Raw genomic sequence first — 18,226 nt, 5'->3', positions numbered from 1 at the left:
CAATATAATGGCTGCTTTTTTTCTTGGCAAATTAATTGAAATTGAAATGTTTCCATACATTCTCTTTGTGATTAAATAAAATAAAAGCAAAAAACTTCAGTAGATTGATAAAAGCCAATCAGTGTTGATGAACCAATATAAACCATTTTATTGTTTGATTTAAAAAAAAAATGAACAGAAATTCTTGCTCATAGACATATCAATCTGTGTATTTATACAATTGCCCCACTATTTGCTGACCCAATTCTTCAAAATATCGGCGGCTTTTTCCAAATTTTCATCTTTCTTGAAGAAACAATAGCGCACAAAGGTCTCCATTATGGATTTGTTCGTTTCATTGTAGAAGACGGACGGTGGAATTCCTTGCAAACCCACATTTTTTATCATCCACTTTGTCATCCTATAGTCTTTCTGTGCATCTGACTCAGTGCTCAAGTCAGCTTTGCTTTCTGTTGGACGATAAGGAAAAATTGAATCATATTCATATCAATGTTATATTCATTTTAATGAATTATTCAATTAGAATGTTGAAATTTCGCCTTGGAATGGCAAAAAGTTCGATTGACTCACCCAAGGCCGACCAGTCGGCAATCATGAAATAGCCACCCTGTGGAATGATCGGTTTCATTCCAACATCACTCAAGAATTTGGCCATGAAATCACGTTTTGCTTCCAATTCAACTGGCAACGAATTGAAGTAGCATTGCGGTGAATCTAAGCGCTTGAGCTCCGACTCAAATGCAATTGCAATTGCTTCCTGGAATTCAAAAACAATGTCATTCAAGTGGACCGTTTCTTGGTCAATTTTCTTTGGTTTTAATCCAAAAAGTCGTTGTTTACCTGAGTTGGTGTTGGACAAGTATAAACGCAGTTCTGGTGAACAATTCGCAAGTTAACCATCAAATTCGCTGGACCATATGCCCAGCCAATTTTCCATCCAGTGACGGAGAATGTCTTTCCAGCTGAGCCAATGGTGATTGTTCGCTCCCACATGCCAGGAAGAGTACAGATACGGACATGCTGATTATCGTCAAAGACCATCCATTCATAAACCTCATCCGAAACACAGAGAACGTTATGTTTCTTACATAATTCGGCAATTTTTATCAACTCCTTCCTGGAATTTTTGAACATTTTGAATTGCCTTCTTTTTTAAGCATCTCGAAACGTTTTCACGATTTCGAAATGTTCATGAAACCATCCGACTGGAGAAAATACAAACCTATTGTAAATCTTGCCCAAAGGATTGTTCGGTGTGTTGAGAATTATCATTTTTGTCTTTTTATTAAACAATGATTCCAGCTCGGCATCGTCAAGAACGTAATCACCGGAGCTGATGACATCACTGCCAGTTTCTTTCTGCAAAGCGAGTTGATATTGTTAGTTTTAGTTGAAATATCCAGTAAGTCTATCTATTTACCAATCGAAGGGGAATGAAGCGTGGAATACCGCCAGCTGTTTTCACCATGGGCTCATAGCAGTCGAAAAATGGCTCAATGATAATACATTCATCGCCATCCTCTATATGCCTATTGATAACCAATTAAAAATCAGACCAATTCATTTTTTCTCTCTCTCGCTCTACGTAAGACTTTGTTAGGAATATCACTTTACAAGCTTGCACTTTGTGATGCTTGATTTTACTATTTAGCTAAATTATCAAAATTATAACAAAAAACTAATTACCCTTGAATGGTCGCATAGAGTGCTTCGTAAGCTCCACTAGTGACAAGAACTTCACTAAATGGATCGATTTTTCGATCGACCAAATGCGAGTATAACGATGACAATGCGTGTACGAGACGAGGGTGACCCTTTAATTGTATATGATATCGAAACAAAGTTAGTAATCTCACTCTTATTGAATAGCACAAAATCTTATCTACTTGAATGAGAATTCATTTGTCACTTTTCATACAAAATATTTTCACTTGTAAATTCAATAAGAAAACAAACAAAAACCTGATAATGATCAAGTAGTCAAAAAAGATTACTTACAAATCCTCTTGTATATTGGTTCAGCAAACAATTCGGACTGTTGGCGGTGGCAGTGAGAGCATCTGTAATATACTGTGGTACGGGATAGTCGGTGAAGCCCTGTCCCAAATTCATTGGCTGATATTTCATGAATAATTGAATGTACTCATTCCTGAAATTCAATGAACGAATGATTTTATTTCAAATGATGCACTCGAACTGTCAATCCGATGAAAATAATATGTGGAACTGATAACTGCTAAACTAAATCCCGTTACTTACCAAACGCTCGGTGCTTGACCCTGATACCGTTTCGGCAATTCGAATTTCTCATCAATCGATTGACTAGACATGTTTCTATAGATTTGTTGACTCGAAGCGATTGCGGCCGATGTTGTTCGTGTGGTGACTTTCAACAGACTGTTGAACGATGTGCGAGCAAGTTCCAAAATCATCTATAAAACCATAGACATGATTAAAATTGAATGGATTGATGTGATTTAGCCACGTATTCAGTTTATTACAATTTTGTACGTTCTAGTATGGGGATTAATGATAAGACAAAAAGATAATGCGACAATTAATAATGTTCAATCCTTTGAAAAGCAAAGATTATTTTTTTCCCTGCTTTGTTTGTCAGAACGTTCTAAAGTTAAACGGAAAATCTACGAGTTTAACGCAACCAAATTTTGACGTAAATTTCATGCGAATCATCAATACGTACTAATTTATGGAATATTTTATTTTTAGAGCCACCGAGCCGATGCGTTCGTATTTGTTGGCTGTTTTTGTTTTTGTTTTTGTTTTTGATAATTTTTCAATTGTCAAATCGATGCGAGCTTTGTGTGACGACACCTAATTTATATGCCAAACCGTTCAACTCGATGTTATCGCTATGAACTTGCTGCATGTATCACTGTACAATATCAGCAAAACACTTCATAAAATTCATTCGGTTTGCGATAAACATAAGCGATACGATACAGATTTTGAACTATCGGCATTGTCGTAATGTCATTTGCTGCTTGGAGACTGTGCAAAATGTCAAAATCAGGTGATGCAATTATTGCGACCGTTTAATGGAGAATTGAGTTGGTTATGTGCAATGTGAATCGTTTCAAATTCGAATCTGCGACTGTGATATTTGAAGATTTAAATAATCACAGTATCCTTTGATTCCAAGTTAATTGGTTTATTCGTTCCGATTCCAATTTTTCGACTGGGAATTTAGTTTTTGTGCATGTGTATTCATTATTTAAAGGGAAAAGATTCTTTTCAAAAGACACGAAAGTTTAAATAAAATATTTGAAAATAAAAAACGAAGAAAAAGTCTATAAAAAGTAATAATAAAGAAAAACAGTTTGAATAATTTTCTAAAAAAAAAAACATTTTCACCACAATCATTGTGAACATCTTTTCCATAAGAAACATTGCAAGAGAAAAAAACCACAAATATAGAAACCCATTCTAACGAAATATACATCACATCCACACTTTGAAATACGGTGCGCAGTGTTGCCAGCATAAGAACCACGAAAAAAAGAGAATCGCCGCACTTCGCCCGACGGAATGTGAGTGTGTATTGGTCGCACTGAGCCAAAAACAGCAGTTGAATTTCGAACAGTAAGAGTATCGTCAAGTCAAGCGCATACACACAACAATTCAGATCGCAAATTGCAATACACACGGCCAGACGTCAAACATATAGAAAAATCAATTTATTGAGAACGAAAAGAGAAACGAATTTTGTTCTTTTGTTGTGAATGTTTTAATTTTAGTTGATATTTTTGATTCGTTGTTGTGTTGAACATTTTACAAAATCATAAGAAAACGCGTATTTGTTTGTGTCTGTTCATATATTTCTTGTGAAACTGTGTCTGCTGCTGAACATTGTCCAGAGTCAACACGAAGTGAATTCAACGAGAAATTTATCCGAGAATATAGAAGGTTTGTTTGATGCATTTTTTTCATTCAATTCGAAATAAGCGTTGAAAAAACTGTCAATTCGATTCAGAAGGATGGTTTGATCGGATAAAATCGCAAGTCAAGTATGTTACTAGACTTTGTCTAGCGACCGAATACGACCGTTAATTTTCAAAAATGAAAAACTCGAGAAGAAGAAGAACAAACAAACTATTGTGGCACCCAAACAACAAAACGCACCTAATGAAGTTTTCGTTTCGATTGACTGGCAACGTTTGCATGAATCAACGCAGCAAAACCAATTAAAATGAGTCGAGATCTTTTGATAAATTTGGACTGTTTTTTTCTCGATGAGATCAAGCATGAATGGAATAAATGAAGGGGAAAAAAACATGAAACATTCTGTGTCGCATTTCGGCGCGCATACCATACCAAAACTGATTTCATTCGGCACATCTGTGTGCCGCACACATCGATGACATACGATAGTTGTGTGTATCGCCAAAGACTAAGAAAGAGAGTGAGACAGAGGATGTTTGGTTCGGTTGTATGGGTATGTTTGTGCAATGCGTTTTATTGTTGTTTTTCTTGTGTATATTCTGATTTTTTTCATTCTACGCTCTCTCTCTGTGTCTCGCAATACTTTCTTCCACTGGTCTTCGGTGCCAACATACCGTGCGGTTGCATTGGGATTTTTTGAGCACAACGAAAACAGTGACATCAATTCTCTCTCATTCGATAAGTGTTCTGATGAATTTGCCATACCATTCGGTCGGTGAACATCAGTTTCGAATCGCATAAAAGCATAAAAAAAAAGTTGTAGTTTTTTTTTTCTTCTTCGTCGATTTCTCGCGCTGAATTTGATTTGCTGTCATCATCACACACGACTCACCGATTTGGAACGTATTATACAGAAAAAAAAACAAGTAAGATAACAACATTTAACAGCGAACGTATGGCTTTACTGTGTGTTACTTTCAATATCCATATTCGGCATATGAGCGAAAATTTACATTTTTTGATTTCAATTCGAATCGCCTCATTAATTTTTGTGCACGTTTTGCACAATTGATTCTTCTCGGCCGTGTCGTCTGCGATTGAAGGTTGAACTCCAGGCAAAACATCTTGTTTTGCCGTAATTGTTTTGGTGTCTTTTTTTCATTCATTTTTTTTTCTCTTCTTATTGCTGACGGCCAAAAGACGTTTCAACGAGCATAGGCTGATGTTTCGAGAATCTATTTCTACTATTTTCGATCCAAGTGTGTGTTTATGCAATTTTGCAATAGCCGCTAGTTGACAAGAAAACCCAAAGAGAGAAGAAAATCACATCATTCATATGTAAATTTAAAGCGTTTCCCCCTTAAAAAGTGTTCGACTGTGGAATTTGGTCATCTAAAATTGGTATTCTCATGTTAAAAATAGATGTGGAACGTTTGGTCGGTGTGCAACATGAGTGCATGTGGAAATAGTGCATGAAATGTTCGATATACGCGTTCGGAACAAATGGTATTTGGTCGGGAGGTGTTTCCACCGTTGTCGTTCCATGCATCGACCGATATAAATATAACAATACACATAATTATGGTCACGAGAGATTATTGGTTTGCGAAAGAGACAGTGAACTTTATTTAATTTTGCTAATGCAACCCACATGTAACGACCAAAACAATACCAAAACAGGGGGTTATTTTTTTACTGTTATTGGCAACCGTTTGTCATTTCGGCGTGGCTAGCAATGCAACGCTCAATTTATGCGTTCACCATACACAGCTCCGAGTGAATCAAAGTTGGATCGGCATTGTCTCGAGACACGAGCCATATAGCGTGTATGAAATTATTGATTTAATTTCGAAAAGGGCCGGATATTGTTTCGAAAATATATGGATATTTTTTTAAAAAGTTTTCCATTCAAGAATTGATTTTTGACCATTTTCCATTTTCCAAACGGGTGATTCAGAACGATGATAGCAAATTAGTATTTATTATTTACGTCAGACACATTCCAAACGCACTGACGTTCGTCATCGTACAAAAAAAGAAAGCATACCATGACCATACCCATCGACAGAGCATGTATATGCTACATATAGAATACGTAACGTGCTCCAAGAAAATTATTATGGAGAAAATCCTTCAAAATGTGATTTGCACTGCGATTTGCGCATGACTATTTTCACTGTATGCGATTTGTTTTGGTTTTACTCCGGAGCTAATTCCGTGTATTGAAAATAAAACATGACATACGAATAAATTTTTTTTTTCCTTCGCAGTAATACTAATCGATTTGAATATTCTTTTCCACTTGTCTTCAGCTTAGAACGAGTTTGGTTTTCTTTCATTCGTTGTGTGTATTGTGCAGAAACAGCAACCAAATAAATCCGAATGAGTGTCGTCTGATTATCTGTTTCTTCGGAACGTGGTAATAAATAAGGCGTAAATTCAATTCAATTCAATACTCAGATAGACTAGAGTCTAGACAAAGGTCAAAATGGAAGAGGATACAGAATACAAGAAATTGCCCGTCGACGAGCGTTGTGTACACAAATTGTGGAAGGCACGTCTGGATGGTTATGAGGAGTTGATCAAAATATTTCGAGGCATCGACGATGAAAAAGCACCCGAATGGAATAAATACTTAGGTTTAGTTAAGAAATTTGTGATTGATAGCCATGCAATGGCACAGGAACGTGGCCTCGAAGCGACACTCATTTATGTCGAAAATGCTGGATGTGCTGGTAAAACGGTCAACGATGTCATGGGTGGCCTGGTGACAAAATGCTTTTCAGCGCCAAAAGCCAAAGTCAAGGATTTGGCATTTCAGATTGCATTGATGTACATCGAAATTGAGAAACAAGATGCAGCCGTCGATGAATTGGTTAAAGGCTTGGATGCGAAAAATCCGAAAATTGTCGTGGCTACCATCGTTGTGTTGACACAAGCATTACGTGAATTTGGAAATAAGGTCGTCGGAATCAAACCGTTTATTAAGAAAATTCCCGTACTGCTGGCCGACCGTGATAAGAATGTGCGTGACGAAGCTAAGCAGTTGACCATCGAAATTTTCAGGTAAATAAAACAGTCTGCTCAACGGTGATCGGATTACATATAAATATACATTGCTAACATTATTCTCCATTTTCAATCGACAGATGGATTGGACCAGCATTGAAACCACACATTGCTTCGATAGCTGCCGTTCTTTTGACCGAGCTAGAAACGGAATTTGACAAAATTAAAAACGAAAAACCGGAACCGACACGTTATTTGAAATCACAGCAAGAGAAACAAAGTGCGCTCAAATCAGCGGCTGCCGGTGATGAAGAAGGCGATGCCGACGATGAGGATAGTAATCAACGCGAAGAAGTCGATCCTTTGGATCTCATCGACCCAGTAGACATTCTATCAAAATTGCCGAAAGATTTCTACGATAAACTCGAAGCGAAGAAGTGGCAAGAGCGTAAAGAATCACTAGAAGCACTGCAAAAATTGTTGGAAAATCCGAAATTAGAGAGTGGCGACTATGGTGATTGTGTGAAGGCTTTGAAAAAAGTGCTCACTAAAGATACGAATGTGGTTCTCGTTGCTATGGCTGGCAAATGTTTAGCATGCTTGGCAAAGGGTTTGGGCAAGAAGTTCACACCGTATGCATTGGCCTGTGTGTCAGGCATTTTGGAGAAGTTCAAAGAGAAGAAAACCAATGTTGTGGCAGCATTGCGTGAAGCCATCGATGCAATTTACCCATCAACCACATTGGAAGCAATGCAAGAAGATTTGTTGGAAGCATTGAATAACAAAAATCCCAGTATCAAAGCGGAGACGGCGTCATTTTTGGCTAGAGCCGTTGCACGCACACAACCAGCTGTTCTTAATAAGAAATTGATCAAAGCATATTCTACGGCATTGTTGAAGACGCTCAACGAATCAGATCCAACGGTTCGTGATAGTTCGGCCGAGGCATTGGGAACGTTACTTAAACTGTTGGGAGAAAAGGCAGTCGGCCCGCATCTTGTCGATGTGGACGCTTTGAAAATGGCCAAAATCAAAGAATGTTCGGAAAAAGCAGAAATATTTGTGAAAACTGCGGCAGCACCGAAGAAAGAACGGCCAACCACGGCACCGGTGAAGGCATCTGCAACCGCAACTAAAGCTGGTTCAGCTGAACCAAAATCTGTGACCCGACCGGCTTCTGGAGCCGTCGCGAGAAAGGCACCGGCAGCCAAAAAACCCGCTGCAAGCAATGCGGTACAAAAATCGGCCAGTTCAACAAAAGCAACTCTGCCATCTGAACGAGAAATGACACCGGAAGAGGTGGACGAAAAAGCAACCGAACTGCTGTCCGGTGAAATTTTATCTGGTCTAGTCGATTCAAATTGGAAGAATCGTTTATCAACCGCCGAAACGTTCGTAGGTTCAATCGATGGCATCGAATCGAAAGCTGGAAATTCACAAGTTTTGGCACGAACGCTGTGCAAGAAGCCCGGCTTGAAAGAGACGAACTTCCAAGTGTTGAAATTGAAACTCGACGCATTGGCTGCAATCACCGAAAAACTCGGAATGACCACAACAACAGCTGAATCATTTTTAACCGAAATCGTTGCACTGTTGGCCGATTCAAAGAACAGCGCAGGGGCTAATCAAGTGTTAACCGCTGTAGCCGAAGCCATTCAACTCGAATATGTTGTGTCAAAGGTGATTACGATTGCTTTTGAACAAAAATCGCCAAAGGTGCAATCTGAAGCACTGAATTGGGTTGGCGGTGCGATTAAAGAATTCGGAATGCAAGTCAACCCAAAAACATTATTGGATGATGTGAAGAAAGCTGTTCAGAGTATCAACCCAGCCGTTCGACAGGCAGCAATTCAATTAGTTGGCATCATGCACTTGTACATGGGAAACACATTGGCGATGTTCTTTGACAGCGAAAAGCCAGCGTTGAAGCAACAAATTCAAGCCGAATTCGATAAAAATGCCGATCAAAAGCCACCCAAGCCAACACGTGGTGCAAATAAATCATCAAGCAGTGGCTCAGTCAATGAGGAGTAAGTGTTTCTTTACTTGATTCTCTATTCAATGGATCTGAAAAAAAGTGCTAATTCGGATGACGATTTTTTTTACGAACAGGGAAAACGATGAGGACGATCAACCCGAAATCAAACTAAGCGACATGTTGCCTCGTGTCGACATTTCGTCGCAGATTACCGAAGCGCTGATTGCTGAAATGTCGGATAAAAACTGGAAAACTCGCAACGAAGGCCTTACAAAGTTACAAGGAATTTTGAACGAAGCCAAATTGATTAAACCAAGCATTGGAGATTTGCCACAAGCATTGGGACATCGATTGGTCGACAGCAATGCGAAAATTGCACAAACATCGATGTCAATATGTCAGCAGCTGGCCGAAGCCATGGGACCGGCTTGTAAGCAACACGTTCGAGTCTTATTCCCAGGATTTTTGAATGGATTGAGCGACAGTAAGGCAGTGATGCGATCGACTGCTATTCAATGTATGAATGCATGGGGCGAACAATGCGGTTACAAGGAATTCTTCGACGGTGAAATGATTGCTGAGGCACTTAAAACCGGTAATCCATCGCTGCGAACCGAATTGTGGGGCTGGTTGAGTGAGAAATTGCCAACGCTTCCACCAAAATCCATACCAAAAGATGAAATACTCGCAAGTTTGCCGTATCTCTACGCAAGCGTATGTGATCGCAATGCTGATGTGCGTAAGAATGCAAATGAAGCCGTGCTTGGATGCATGCTACACGTGGGCTATGAGCCGATGGTAAAAGCATTGGAGCATCAAAAACCAGCATCGAAAAAAACAATTTTAACCTCATTGGATAAGGCACGTCCTAGTTTACCTGTTAAACCGCTACCGAAGGGCAAGGGATTGATAGCACCAATTGAAGAATCAAAACCGGCCACAAAGACGGTTGGTGGAAAAACACAAAAAGTACCGACACCCGTCAATAAGCCAGCTGCATCACGCAAGAAGGATGAAGATGTTGACACATCACCACTGCTATCGATAAACAACCTGAAGAATCAGCGAATGCTCGACGAACAAAAACTCAAGGTGTTGAAATGGGCATTCACAACGCCTCGCGATGAATTCACCGATTTGTTACGCGATCAAATGACAACGGCCGGTCTCAACAAAAATCTTTTGGCCAATATGTTCCATGAAGATTTCCGGTATCATTTAAAAGTTATCGAAGCATTGCAAGAAGACTTGAATTCGAATCAAAAAGCCCTAATTTGTAATTTAGATTTGATTTTGAAATGGATTTCGTTGCGTTTCTATGATACAAATCCATCGGTGCTGCTAAAAGGATTGGATTACTTGAATTTGGTCATGCAAATGTTGATCGCCAGTGAATATGATATGAGCGAAACGGAAGGGACCAGCTTTTTGCCGCATCTCTTGGTGAAATTGGGTGATCCAAAGGATGCCGTTCGTAATGGTGTGCGATCGTTGTTCCGGCAAATTTGTCTTACATATCCATTCACAAAAGTTTTCACCTGCATCATGGAAGGCTTGAAATCGAAAAATGCCCGACAACGAACCGAGTGCTTGGATGAATTGGGTTATCTAATTGAAACGTATGGCATGGGTGCATGTCAACCATCGGCACAAATTGCACTGAAGGAAATCGCAAAACATATTGCCGATCGAGATAATTCGGTGCGAAGTGCAGCATTGAATTGTGTCGTTCAAGCCTATTTCATCGTTGATGAAAGGGTGTACCGACTGATTGGTCAATTGTCGGAAAAAGATTTATCCATGTTGGATGAACGCATTAAACGTGCGAAGAAAACACGAAAAGTACCCGCTGAAGTGCCAATGAAACCAGTAGCTGTAATCAAACCAGACATTGTCGATGATGACGAGCCCATGGAAGAAGATGAACGTGAGCCCGAACCACAAGAATCTCCACAAACACAAGTCGTTGTACAAGAGTAAGTCGACATTTTTTTTGTTTGGCATTTTCATTTTTTGGATATGAAATTGAATGACTCTTGTTTTCTTCAATCGAAAGAATTAAATTAAACCGAGAGAAAATTCGATCAGGCAAAATTTACTTAATGTCTCTTTTTGAAATTCAACAGACCTCACGAAATTCAACGCACGAAACCGAGTGGACCATTCAAGCTGGATCAAGAATTCATCAGCGATATCGAAAGAGACTGGGTTCGAAGCGATCAATGGCAAATACCCAAGCCATTGGATGTAAAAACCGACTTTTTACACTCGCCGTTGAAATCGGCTGATGTGAACGGTGTTTCCTATCCAGCCGAACGATTACAGCGATTGATTTCAAGCGCTCCACATCAACAACATATGATGTCACCCGTTAGTCATGGTATAAACTACAACATGAACACAACCATTGCAATGCAGAACACATCACCAACAGCAGCTCAGAAGTGAGTTTGAGAATTTATTTTACTTTGAAATATTTGACAAAGAATGATATTGTTAATGCTTATCAATTACTTTCCACTTGTTTCTACAGTTTGCCTGATATTTTACCCAAATTGGATCCAAATTTAATGCGAATTTTGCGTTCAGTCGGAAGCTCAGACACAATTACAGCCCGAGCTGGTTTGAATGAGCTGAATGATATACTGGAGTCACCTGAAAAACAAGCAGCCCTTCGCGACTATGAGGAAATTTATATTGAAAATGTTTGCCTTCAATTGAAAGTGAGTGACTTTAACTATTATGAAACCGTTTGTGTTCATTCTTCCATATTTTCGAATTTGTTTTATTTTTATCAAATGAAATACATTCTTTGATTTTGTTTGTAGAATTTGTCACAGATCCCAGTGTCAGATGCGTTGGCAATCTATCAACCGTTGCTATCGAGCATCTATTCATTTTACACATCACGTACGCTTGGCAAGAATGTTGGCATCGAACCGTTGAAAAAATTTATGGCATTGATCATTGGTTTGATGGTTGAACAAAAGCTTCCGAACAGTGAAGAGAACGAGTATACCAAAGTGGTTAACGGCATTTGTTTAAAGATATTCGACAAGTCCAATTTCACGAATATCATTTGCGCATTGATTCGCCTATTGAAAGAAACCTGTTCAGGGGCTGGTTTGCCCAAATTCACCGACCTCCTTATGAAATGCATTTGGCGTAATGTGAAAAATCTACCGGAGAAATCGAATGAAATCGATTACGATGCCATTTTGCTGGAGGTACACGATTTTATGGTTCAATTACCGTCATCATATTGGCACCAAAGACACGCGGACACACCATATCGTACAGTCAAAACGATTATTCATCATTTGGCCCAAATTAAAGGCAATAATATACTGCAACATCTGTCGAAAATTCCAACACATTCAGAACTCTATTCCTACTTGCTGAAGGTTCTTAAGGTAATTCAAATGCTCTAAGTTGATTCTTGTAACACAATGCGATTTTTCTTACTTGAACAAGAGCAATTACATAATAAAAAAAATCATTTTTATACAGAACATTCAAAAGGATGGTCAGACCAATGGCGGTCGAACACAGACCACACCATCGAAAAAGAATACAGTACAAAGTCACGAAGCGGTTTCGGCTATATTCAAACTCATTTCCGACAAGGAAACTAAACAAGAGGGCATTCAGAAATTATACGAATTTAAGGTAATTGATCGTAATTTTGAACATGATAACATTCTTCTGTTTCATTTTCATGGATATATTACAGATTAAAAATCCCGATGTTGACATCGATCACTATTTGCATGGATCAAATCCTATTTTCCGTAAGTTCATCGATGATGGTTTGGCCGAATTGGAAAGAGCAGCCGCTGAAAATAATCAATCCGATAACAAAGTGTTGTCAGAGAATCGATTCGGCGTATCGAAAACGATCGGAAAAGATCCGGATTATTGGATGGAACGATTGAATGCATTAAAGGTATGATCGTATTGAAAATATGGAACGAAGCAATTTGCTAAAGGGATTAAATCCATTTTACAGAAGAATGCCCGTGGAGCTGAGCAACAGAGCGATAATCGATCGTCCACTGAGAATCTCAACGTGAATTTGCTGGCTCCAAAATCTTTGATTACACAAAAAGAGGTTTGTTACTTAATTTTACCTTGGTCAAAATCGCCCCAATATTAATCAATGGCTTTCGAATTTGCGATTTTCAGACATCCGAAAATATATCCGCCAATCGTCTGGAGTTGATGAAACAGCGTTTGGCACAGGTTCGATCGCAGAAATAGATTATTGAACGAGAAAAGAAAAACTTTTCAATCAAATTTGCATTAATATTTTTCCGTACCCTATCGTCTTTGTGAATCGAATTCGTCCTGTCCAGTGAAAGCAATTTTTCTTTTGTATGGATTGCCCTGAATAGCGTAAAGCAACTGAATGGAAAATTAAAAATCGTATTGTTTATCCTTATTATAATTACAGTCTTAAAACAAATAACAGAATTTCATTGACGATTATATTTCTTTTGCGTCACATTTTTACACCTCACGGTTGAATTATTATCATCTTTGTTATTTCACACAGGATTAATCTTAATACAGAAAAAAAACCAACTCATTAATCTAATTTATAATTGAAACACCTTAACTAATCATGGGGAAATAGCGAAGAAAAAGAAATCATGTAACATTTAGAAAGAATAAAATAATCTCCTATTAAATGCCCAGTACAGTAAATTATTTCGTAAAAAGACAATTTTTTGCATTTCTTTTTATTTCTTTGAAAAAAAAGAGTAAATACTAATAAACAATTTTTGACAAAAACTCATAATGATTTTTTTAATTCCATAAATGACGGTGTTTCTTTTGCTATGGGAATTTATCCATTCAGATGATTATAGACTGGGGTACAGTTTTCTGTTTAGCCTATTGAATTCGGTTAGTGGATTTTTTTAATGGTTGCCAAAGAAGTGTATTTTCGCTTACGAGAGGAATTCTCGAGAACATCTGCAATATTTACCAATTTTCAGGGTTTTTTCTTGGGTTCAATGTTAAAAAAAATGGTAAATCGTTCTTTTTAAATATTTTTTTTTGTTTTGATCATTTTTAATTGCTTGTGTTTGTTTAAAATGGGTAAAATTGTTTGTTGGCTCATGATTTTCGTCCGCTCATTGCATCAGATGTGATTTTGTTACTGATAAAGGCCAATTTATGACCATTTCAGTCAATGGCAAATACATCTACTTGCACTGCAATGCAAAACTTTGTTTTCAAAATGAAATTATTCTGAATTTATGGGAATTTCGTAAGCAGACAACTTGGATGAACTGAATTATTTTGATTCTCCATTTGCCATAGGTCTATTAGCAATGATACCTTGTAAGGATATATCACCTGATACGTGTTAAGAAAATGAAGAAACAATTATGATTTAAAAATCAAAAACTATTTTTAAGTGATACATACGAATAATTTCAAGTGATTTTTTGCATGCTTTATATTTGTTGAGTGCTGCTTGATACTTTTGTTCCTCTACTGGCGTCAATGTGAATATTTGTTTCTGTAACAAATAATATTGATTGAGTTTGTATGAATTCGATATATCGTGGTTTTTTTTCTTTCAAAGTACTAACAAATTCAACAGCTGAAAGACAAACAAAATCCAATGCTAGCGCTTCATTGATGTAATCTTCCAATTCTTTTATGATATACAAAATGATTGCTTTTGGCACCATATCACTCATTGTCTTTTCAACAATTCTTGTGTATGATTCGATTTTTTTATACATATCATCAACAATTTGCGTATGGTTCAGGAAATCTTCGAATTCTTCGTCCTGTTTTTTGGTTGAGAAAATAATGACTCGAAAACCATTATATTGTTATAAACGAAAAACTGGGGTGAACATAACAAAAACCACTTACACTTTCGCTATCACTACCGATAATCTCCTGTGTAGACTCTGTATTGTTGAAATTCGTATAAATGCATATGTGGATAAATTAAGAAATTATTTCTAAAAACGTAAATCGATATGTTTTGAACACTTACTGTTTCCACCATTTGCATTATTTCGTGGTACATTGCTGAATTGAATAAATGAACGATGAGCATAGAAAAGAAATAAAAAGACAATCACAGTAATAAGCTGATGAAAAAAGGCACACGCGATTCACGCGATTGGTACGTTTATGCCATATAGAGTGGGCACTTAATACACTTACATGTCCTTTTCGAATTCCTCATGTTTGGTATTAGTATAGGCGAGTTCCACCTTAATCAGCGATAAAATGCTTTTTTTGAATTTTGGCTCATTATTTTGGATGAATGAAATGATATTTCTTTCGATATTCCCGCGCAAAACTGGATAATAATTAGGAACCTTGAAAAATGAAGAGACAAACTTGTAAGTCATATGCTCAAAGAGTGCAATTTTGCTCTATAATGCATATATAGTTGTGTAAATTTTAAGCAGCACACAATCACTTACACCTTGAGTGCTATATCGTACGGCTGAAAATAACTCTTTCATCACCAAGTCAATGCACTTAAGAACAGGATATTCTAATCGTTCAATTTGCTTTTCCACAAAGCATTTGAATGGTACATAAGGTACAAACAAACCCGAAAGATACCCGTCATCATTTCGTATAGCATAATAAATTTGACGCGTCGTTAGGTCCAAAGAAACTTCTGAAATATCAGATGATAAACTGAAACCACCAAAAGTAAAATTTAGTTTTAGTATGCATGGCATATACATGTAAAACAAAGATCGAAAAGTCCGGTCATAACTCTCTTTCCATTGGAAAAAGACTGCATAAACTACCTATTATTAATAGTCCTACAGATACGAGCACCATTGCTCAACCCATCTGTTATGATATCCGTTGTGCCAACTCCACCAATAGCTCTCTTGAAGTCTGCTTGAACTTTTCGAATTATCCTATGGAAAAAAGTGAAACACAAAACATTGGTTAATATGTTGGTTGGTTGGTTTTTGTAACCACACAAATTATATATGTGAGTAAAATTACTTCATCATTCGTTCTTGCATGGCTTTGAGGTCATCGCTGTGTACACCTTTGAATTCTCCAATTTCTTCTTCAAGATTCACGAATTTCTTCCTCAATTCGGATTCCAAGCTTGGCAATCTCGCCCGAATATGTTCAGTTAGTTCTTGGTTCAACATTCGTTCCAAGTGCGGCGTATATATATCATACGATGAGCGAGGTGTTGATAATTTTTATTTCCTTCAAAAAACTTACGCTCATCGTCCAATGCAGCCGGAATTGTCTTTTTATTATCAATTTCAATTTGTGAACGATTTACAACACCGACATATCCACGGCGCAATGCGAACTCTTCATTTTCTAGGATTTTTGGGCATTTCCGCCTGGTCCCATCATATCCAATTTGGTGATCACACCAATTGTGCGATCACCGTGCGGATCGACTTTTTGAGCCTTATTTAATGCAACGGATGCGGCCAAATCAACGGTTGCTGGCGAAACAGCCAATATTAAGCAATTCTCTTTTTCGATGTACCTGAGGACCATTTTTTCAATTTGTTGTTTAATATCAGCTGGTCGACCATCGATTGGAATTTGTACCAAGCCTGGCAAATCGATTAATGTCAAATCCAACACATTTGGCGAGTGAATGTGTAAACTGATTTCGTCATCAGAAATACATTTACTTGGACCGACTTTGCTATTGGTAACACGCTCGATTTCTTTTCGAATATCATCGAAATTGGCAAACTTTTTTCCCTTGCAATGCATAAATTCACCATATTCCATTTCTATTGAAATAAAACGTTTTTCAAATACAAATTATGAGAACCGTTCAATAAAGTTATGACCGCCACTCCATTTATCATGTCAGAGATTTTCTTTTTTTAATCTATTTTCTGAAGATAAAAATTTTTCTTACTATTTTCGTCGTGTATTAACTGTAAAATTAACGGGCATCGAGTTACAATGCCAGATCCACGTGGCAAAAAATCCCTGTTTTCAAATGTAGAGAAAAATGTTTGGATTTATATGTAAAAAAAGTTTCAATTTTTTTTTGTACACGTAAGAAAGCCATTCGATAACTTACTTTCCAACCAGGCTGTCCAAAACAGAACTTTTCCCTGCACTTTGGCTGCCAATCACAGCGATTTGTGGAAAATCAAAATCCAACTTATCAACACCCATTTCATCGCACACCTCAAAAACCCTCTTTATGACCGAAATAAGACTTTTCGTTCCTGCATCGTCCGAACTCATTTTTGCTTAAACGTTTTTTTCTTCTTTCGATTTAACACACAATTTTTTATTGAATAAAACTTATTCAGTTTTTTCTCGAACGTTTTTATTAGTGATCGTTTCAACTCCAATATATTTCAACGATAGAATTTTTTTTTATTGAACTCAATTTCGAATTATTTTCTTTGCGAAAGGCTTGGAATAAGAAACACGACTGATCTTCGAAAAGTTTTTCGCTCAATTGTCACCTCGTATCAATCCAACTTCTTATCTATTGCATTGATATTGACAATATCCAATTAACGACATTTCCTCACTACCAATTATGTACAACCGAACTGTCGATAAAATTGCGATTCAAAGTAGGGTACAATAAAAATCCCCTTAGGAACTTACTTGCAAAAAAGCACATTCAAACCTTTCAGATTGGATGATTGCCGTTTGATAAATATGAAAGAAAAAAATATTTTGCTAGGACAAATGGAGGAATTTTTTGATTTCTGTGTATTTTCTTCATGTAATTTTCAACTACACTTTTGACGAGAGAACAACGAAGTGATTGTTTTCTGAAAAAATAGTTTTATTTCATTTTATCCTTCACTTGTCTCTTTATCACATTGCTAGATATTACAGAATAGGGAAGTACTTCTCAAAGGATAGGTGTTGAATTTTCGAGAAAGACGGCGGCAGTAGATACTTCTAGCAGATTTCTACGTTTAAGCAATATATGATTAGAAAAAAGGCCATTTGTGCTAAAATCTATATAAAGTCATGTTTCATAATTAGATATCGAATTACCACTATGCACATGACGTCCGTTAACTGATGAACTTTCTCTATCGGCCATTCCACACGAAGTCAGGGAAGAGTTGCAATGTGATGTCGCCGAATTGGCTGAAAATTGGCTTGGAGTCTTGTTTGCGATGGAAAAAGAGGAAACCAAAATCTCAGGTCTAAAAGTGGCCCGTCTTTCTGAATTAACCCAGTGTGAATTTTTGAAAAAATTGAAAAAATCGAAAAAAAGGGTTTGCGCTATCTAAAATCTAACTGTGAAGTAGTTGACACATTGCAAGGGAATCGTTGAAAGGGAATCGATGGGGCTACAAAATCCGCCTA

General features: G+C 37.4%; 2 protein-coding genes and 1 pseudogene across 6 annotated transcripts; 1 reads left to right on the top strand and 2 right to left on the bottom strand.

The window, feature by feature from the left end:
• Positions 1 to 122: 122 nt before the first annotated feature.
• Positions 123 to 2,977, bottom strand: LOC129573522 (kynurenine aminotransferase-like). 2 transcript variants are annotated; one of them, XM_055454073.1, is made up of 9 exons: positions 2,702 to 2,977; positions 2,260 to 2,432; positions 1,999 to 2,149; positions 1,687 to 1,814; positions 1,421 to 1,529; positions 1,223 to 1,359; positions 841 to 1,117; positions 571 to 757; positions 123 to 449 (listed from the first exon to the last, which is right to left on the bottom strand). In XM_055454073.1, exons 2-9 carry the CDS (start codon positions 2,430 to 2,432, stop codon positions 229 to 231), a joined length of 1,383 nt encoding a protein of 460 aa, XP_055310048.1. In that variant the 5' UTR covers positions 2,702 to 2,977; the 3' UTR covers positions 123 to 228. The 2 variants fall into 2 exon arrangements, with proteins under 2 accessions (XP_055310048.1, XP_055310059.1); XM_055454084.1 differs by having other exon boundaries at positions 2,502 to 2,953.
• On the top strand, positions 2,862 to 13,578 carry LOC129573477 (protein mini spindles). 4 transcript variants are annotated; one of them, XM_055453985.1, is made up of 11 exons: positions 2,862 to 3,924; positions 6,213 to 6,966; positions 7,050 to 8,939; positions 9,022 to 10,863; positions 11,014 to 11,331; positions 11,421 to 11,610; positions 11,716 to 12,300; positions 12,398 to 12,556; positions 12,621 to 12,833; positions 12,897 to 12,998; positions 13,073 to 13,578. In XM_055453985.1, exons 2-11 carry the CDS (start codon positions 6,389 to 6,391, stop codon positions 13,145 to 13,147), a joined length of 5,952 nt encoding a protein of 1,983 aa, XP_055309960.1. In that variant the 5' UTR covers positions 2,862 to 3,924; positions 6,213 to 6,388; the 3' UTR covers positions 13,148 to 13,578. The 4 variants fall into 4 exon arrangements, with proteins under 4 accessions (XP_055309960.1, XP_055309976.1, XP_055309968.1 ...); XM_055454001.1 differs by having other exon boundaries at positions 2,988 to 3,924; positions 6,218 to 6,966; XM_055453993.1 differs by lacking the exon at positions 2,862 to 3,924 and adding an exon at positions 4,417 to 4,826.
• Positions 13,579 to 14,288: 710 nt separating this feature from the next.
• Positions 14,289 to 17,131, bottom strand: LOC129578162 (dynamin-like; annotated as a pseudogene).
• Between the last annotated feature and the right edge of the window lie 1,095 nt (positions 17,132 to 18,226).

The sequence above is a fragment of the Sitodiplosis mosellana genome, unplaced genomic scaffold, assembly GCF_009176505.1.
Source record: "Sitodiplosis mosellana isolate CC-2019 unplaced genomic scaffold, AAFC_SMos_1.0 Smas_scaffold_1, whole genome shotgun sequence".
Taxonomy (NCBI): Eukaryota; Metazoa; Arthropoda; class Insecta; order Diptera; family Cecidomyiidae; genus Sitodiplosis; species Sitodiplosis mosellana.
This window is presented reverse-complemented; position numbering and strand designations above follow the sequence as displayed.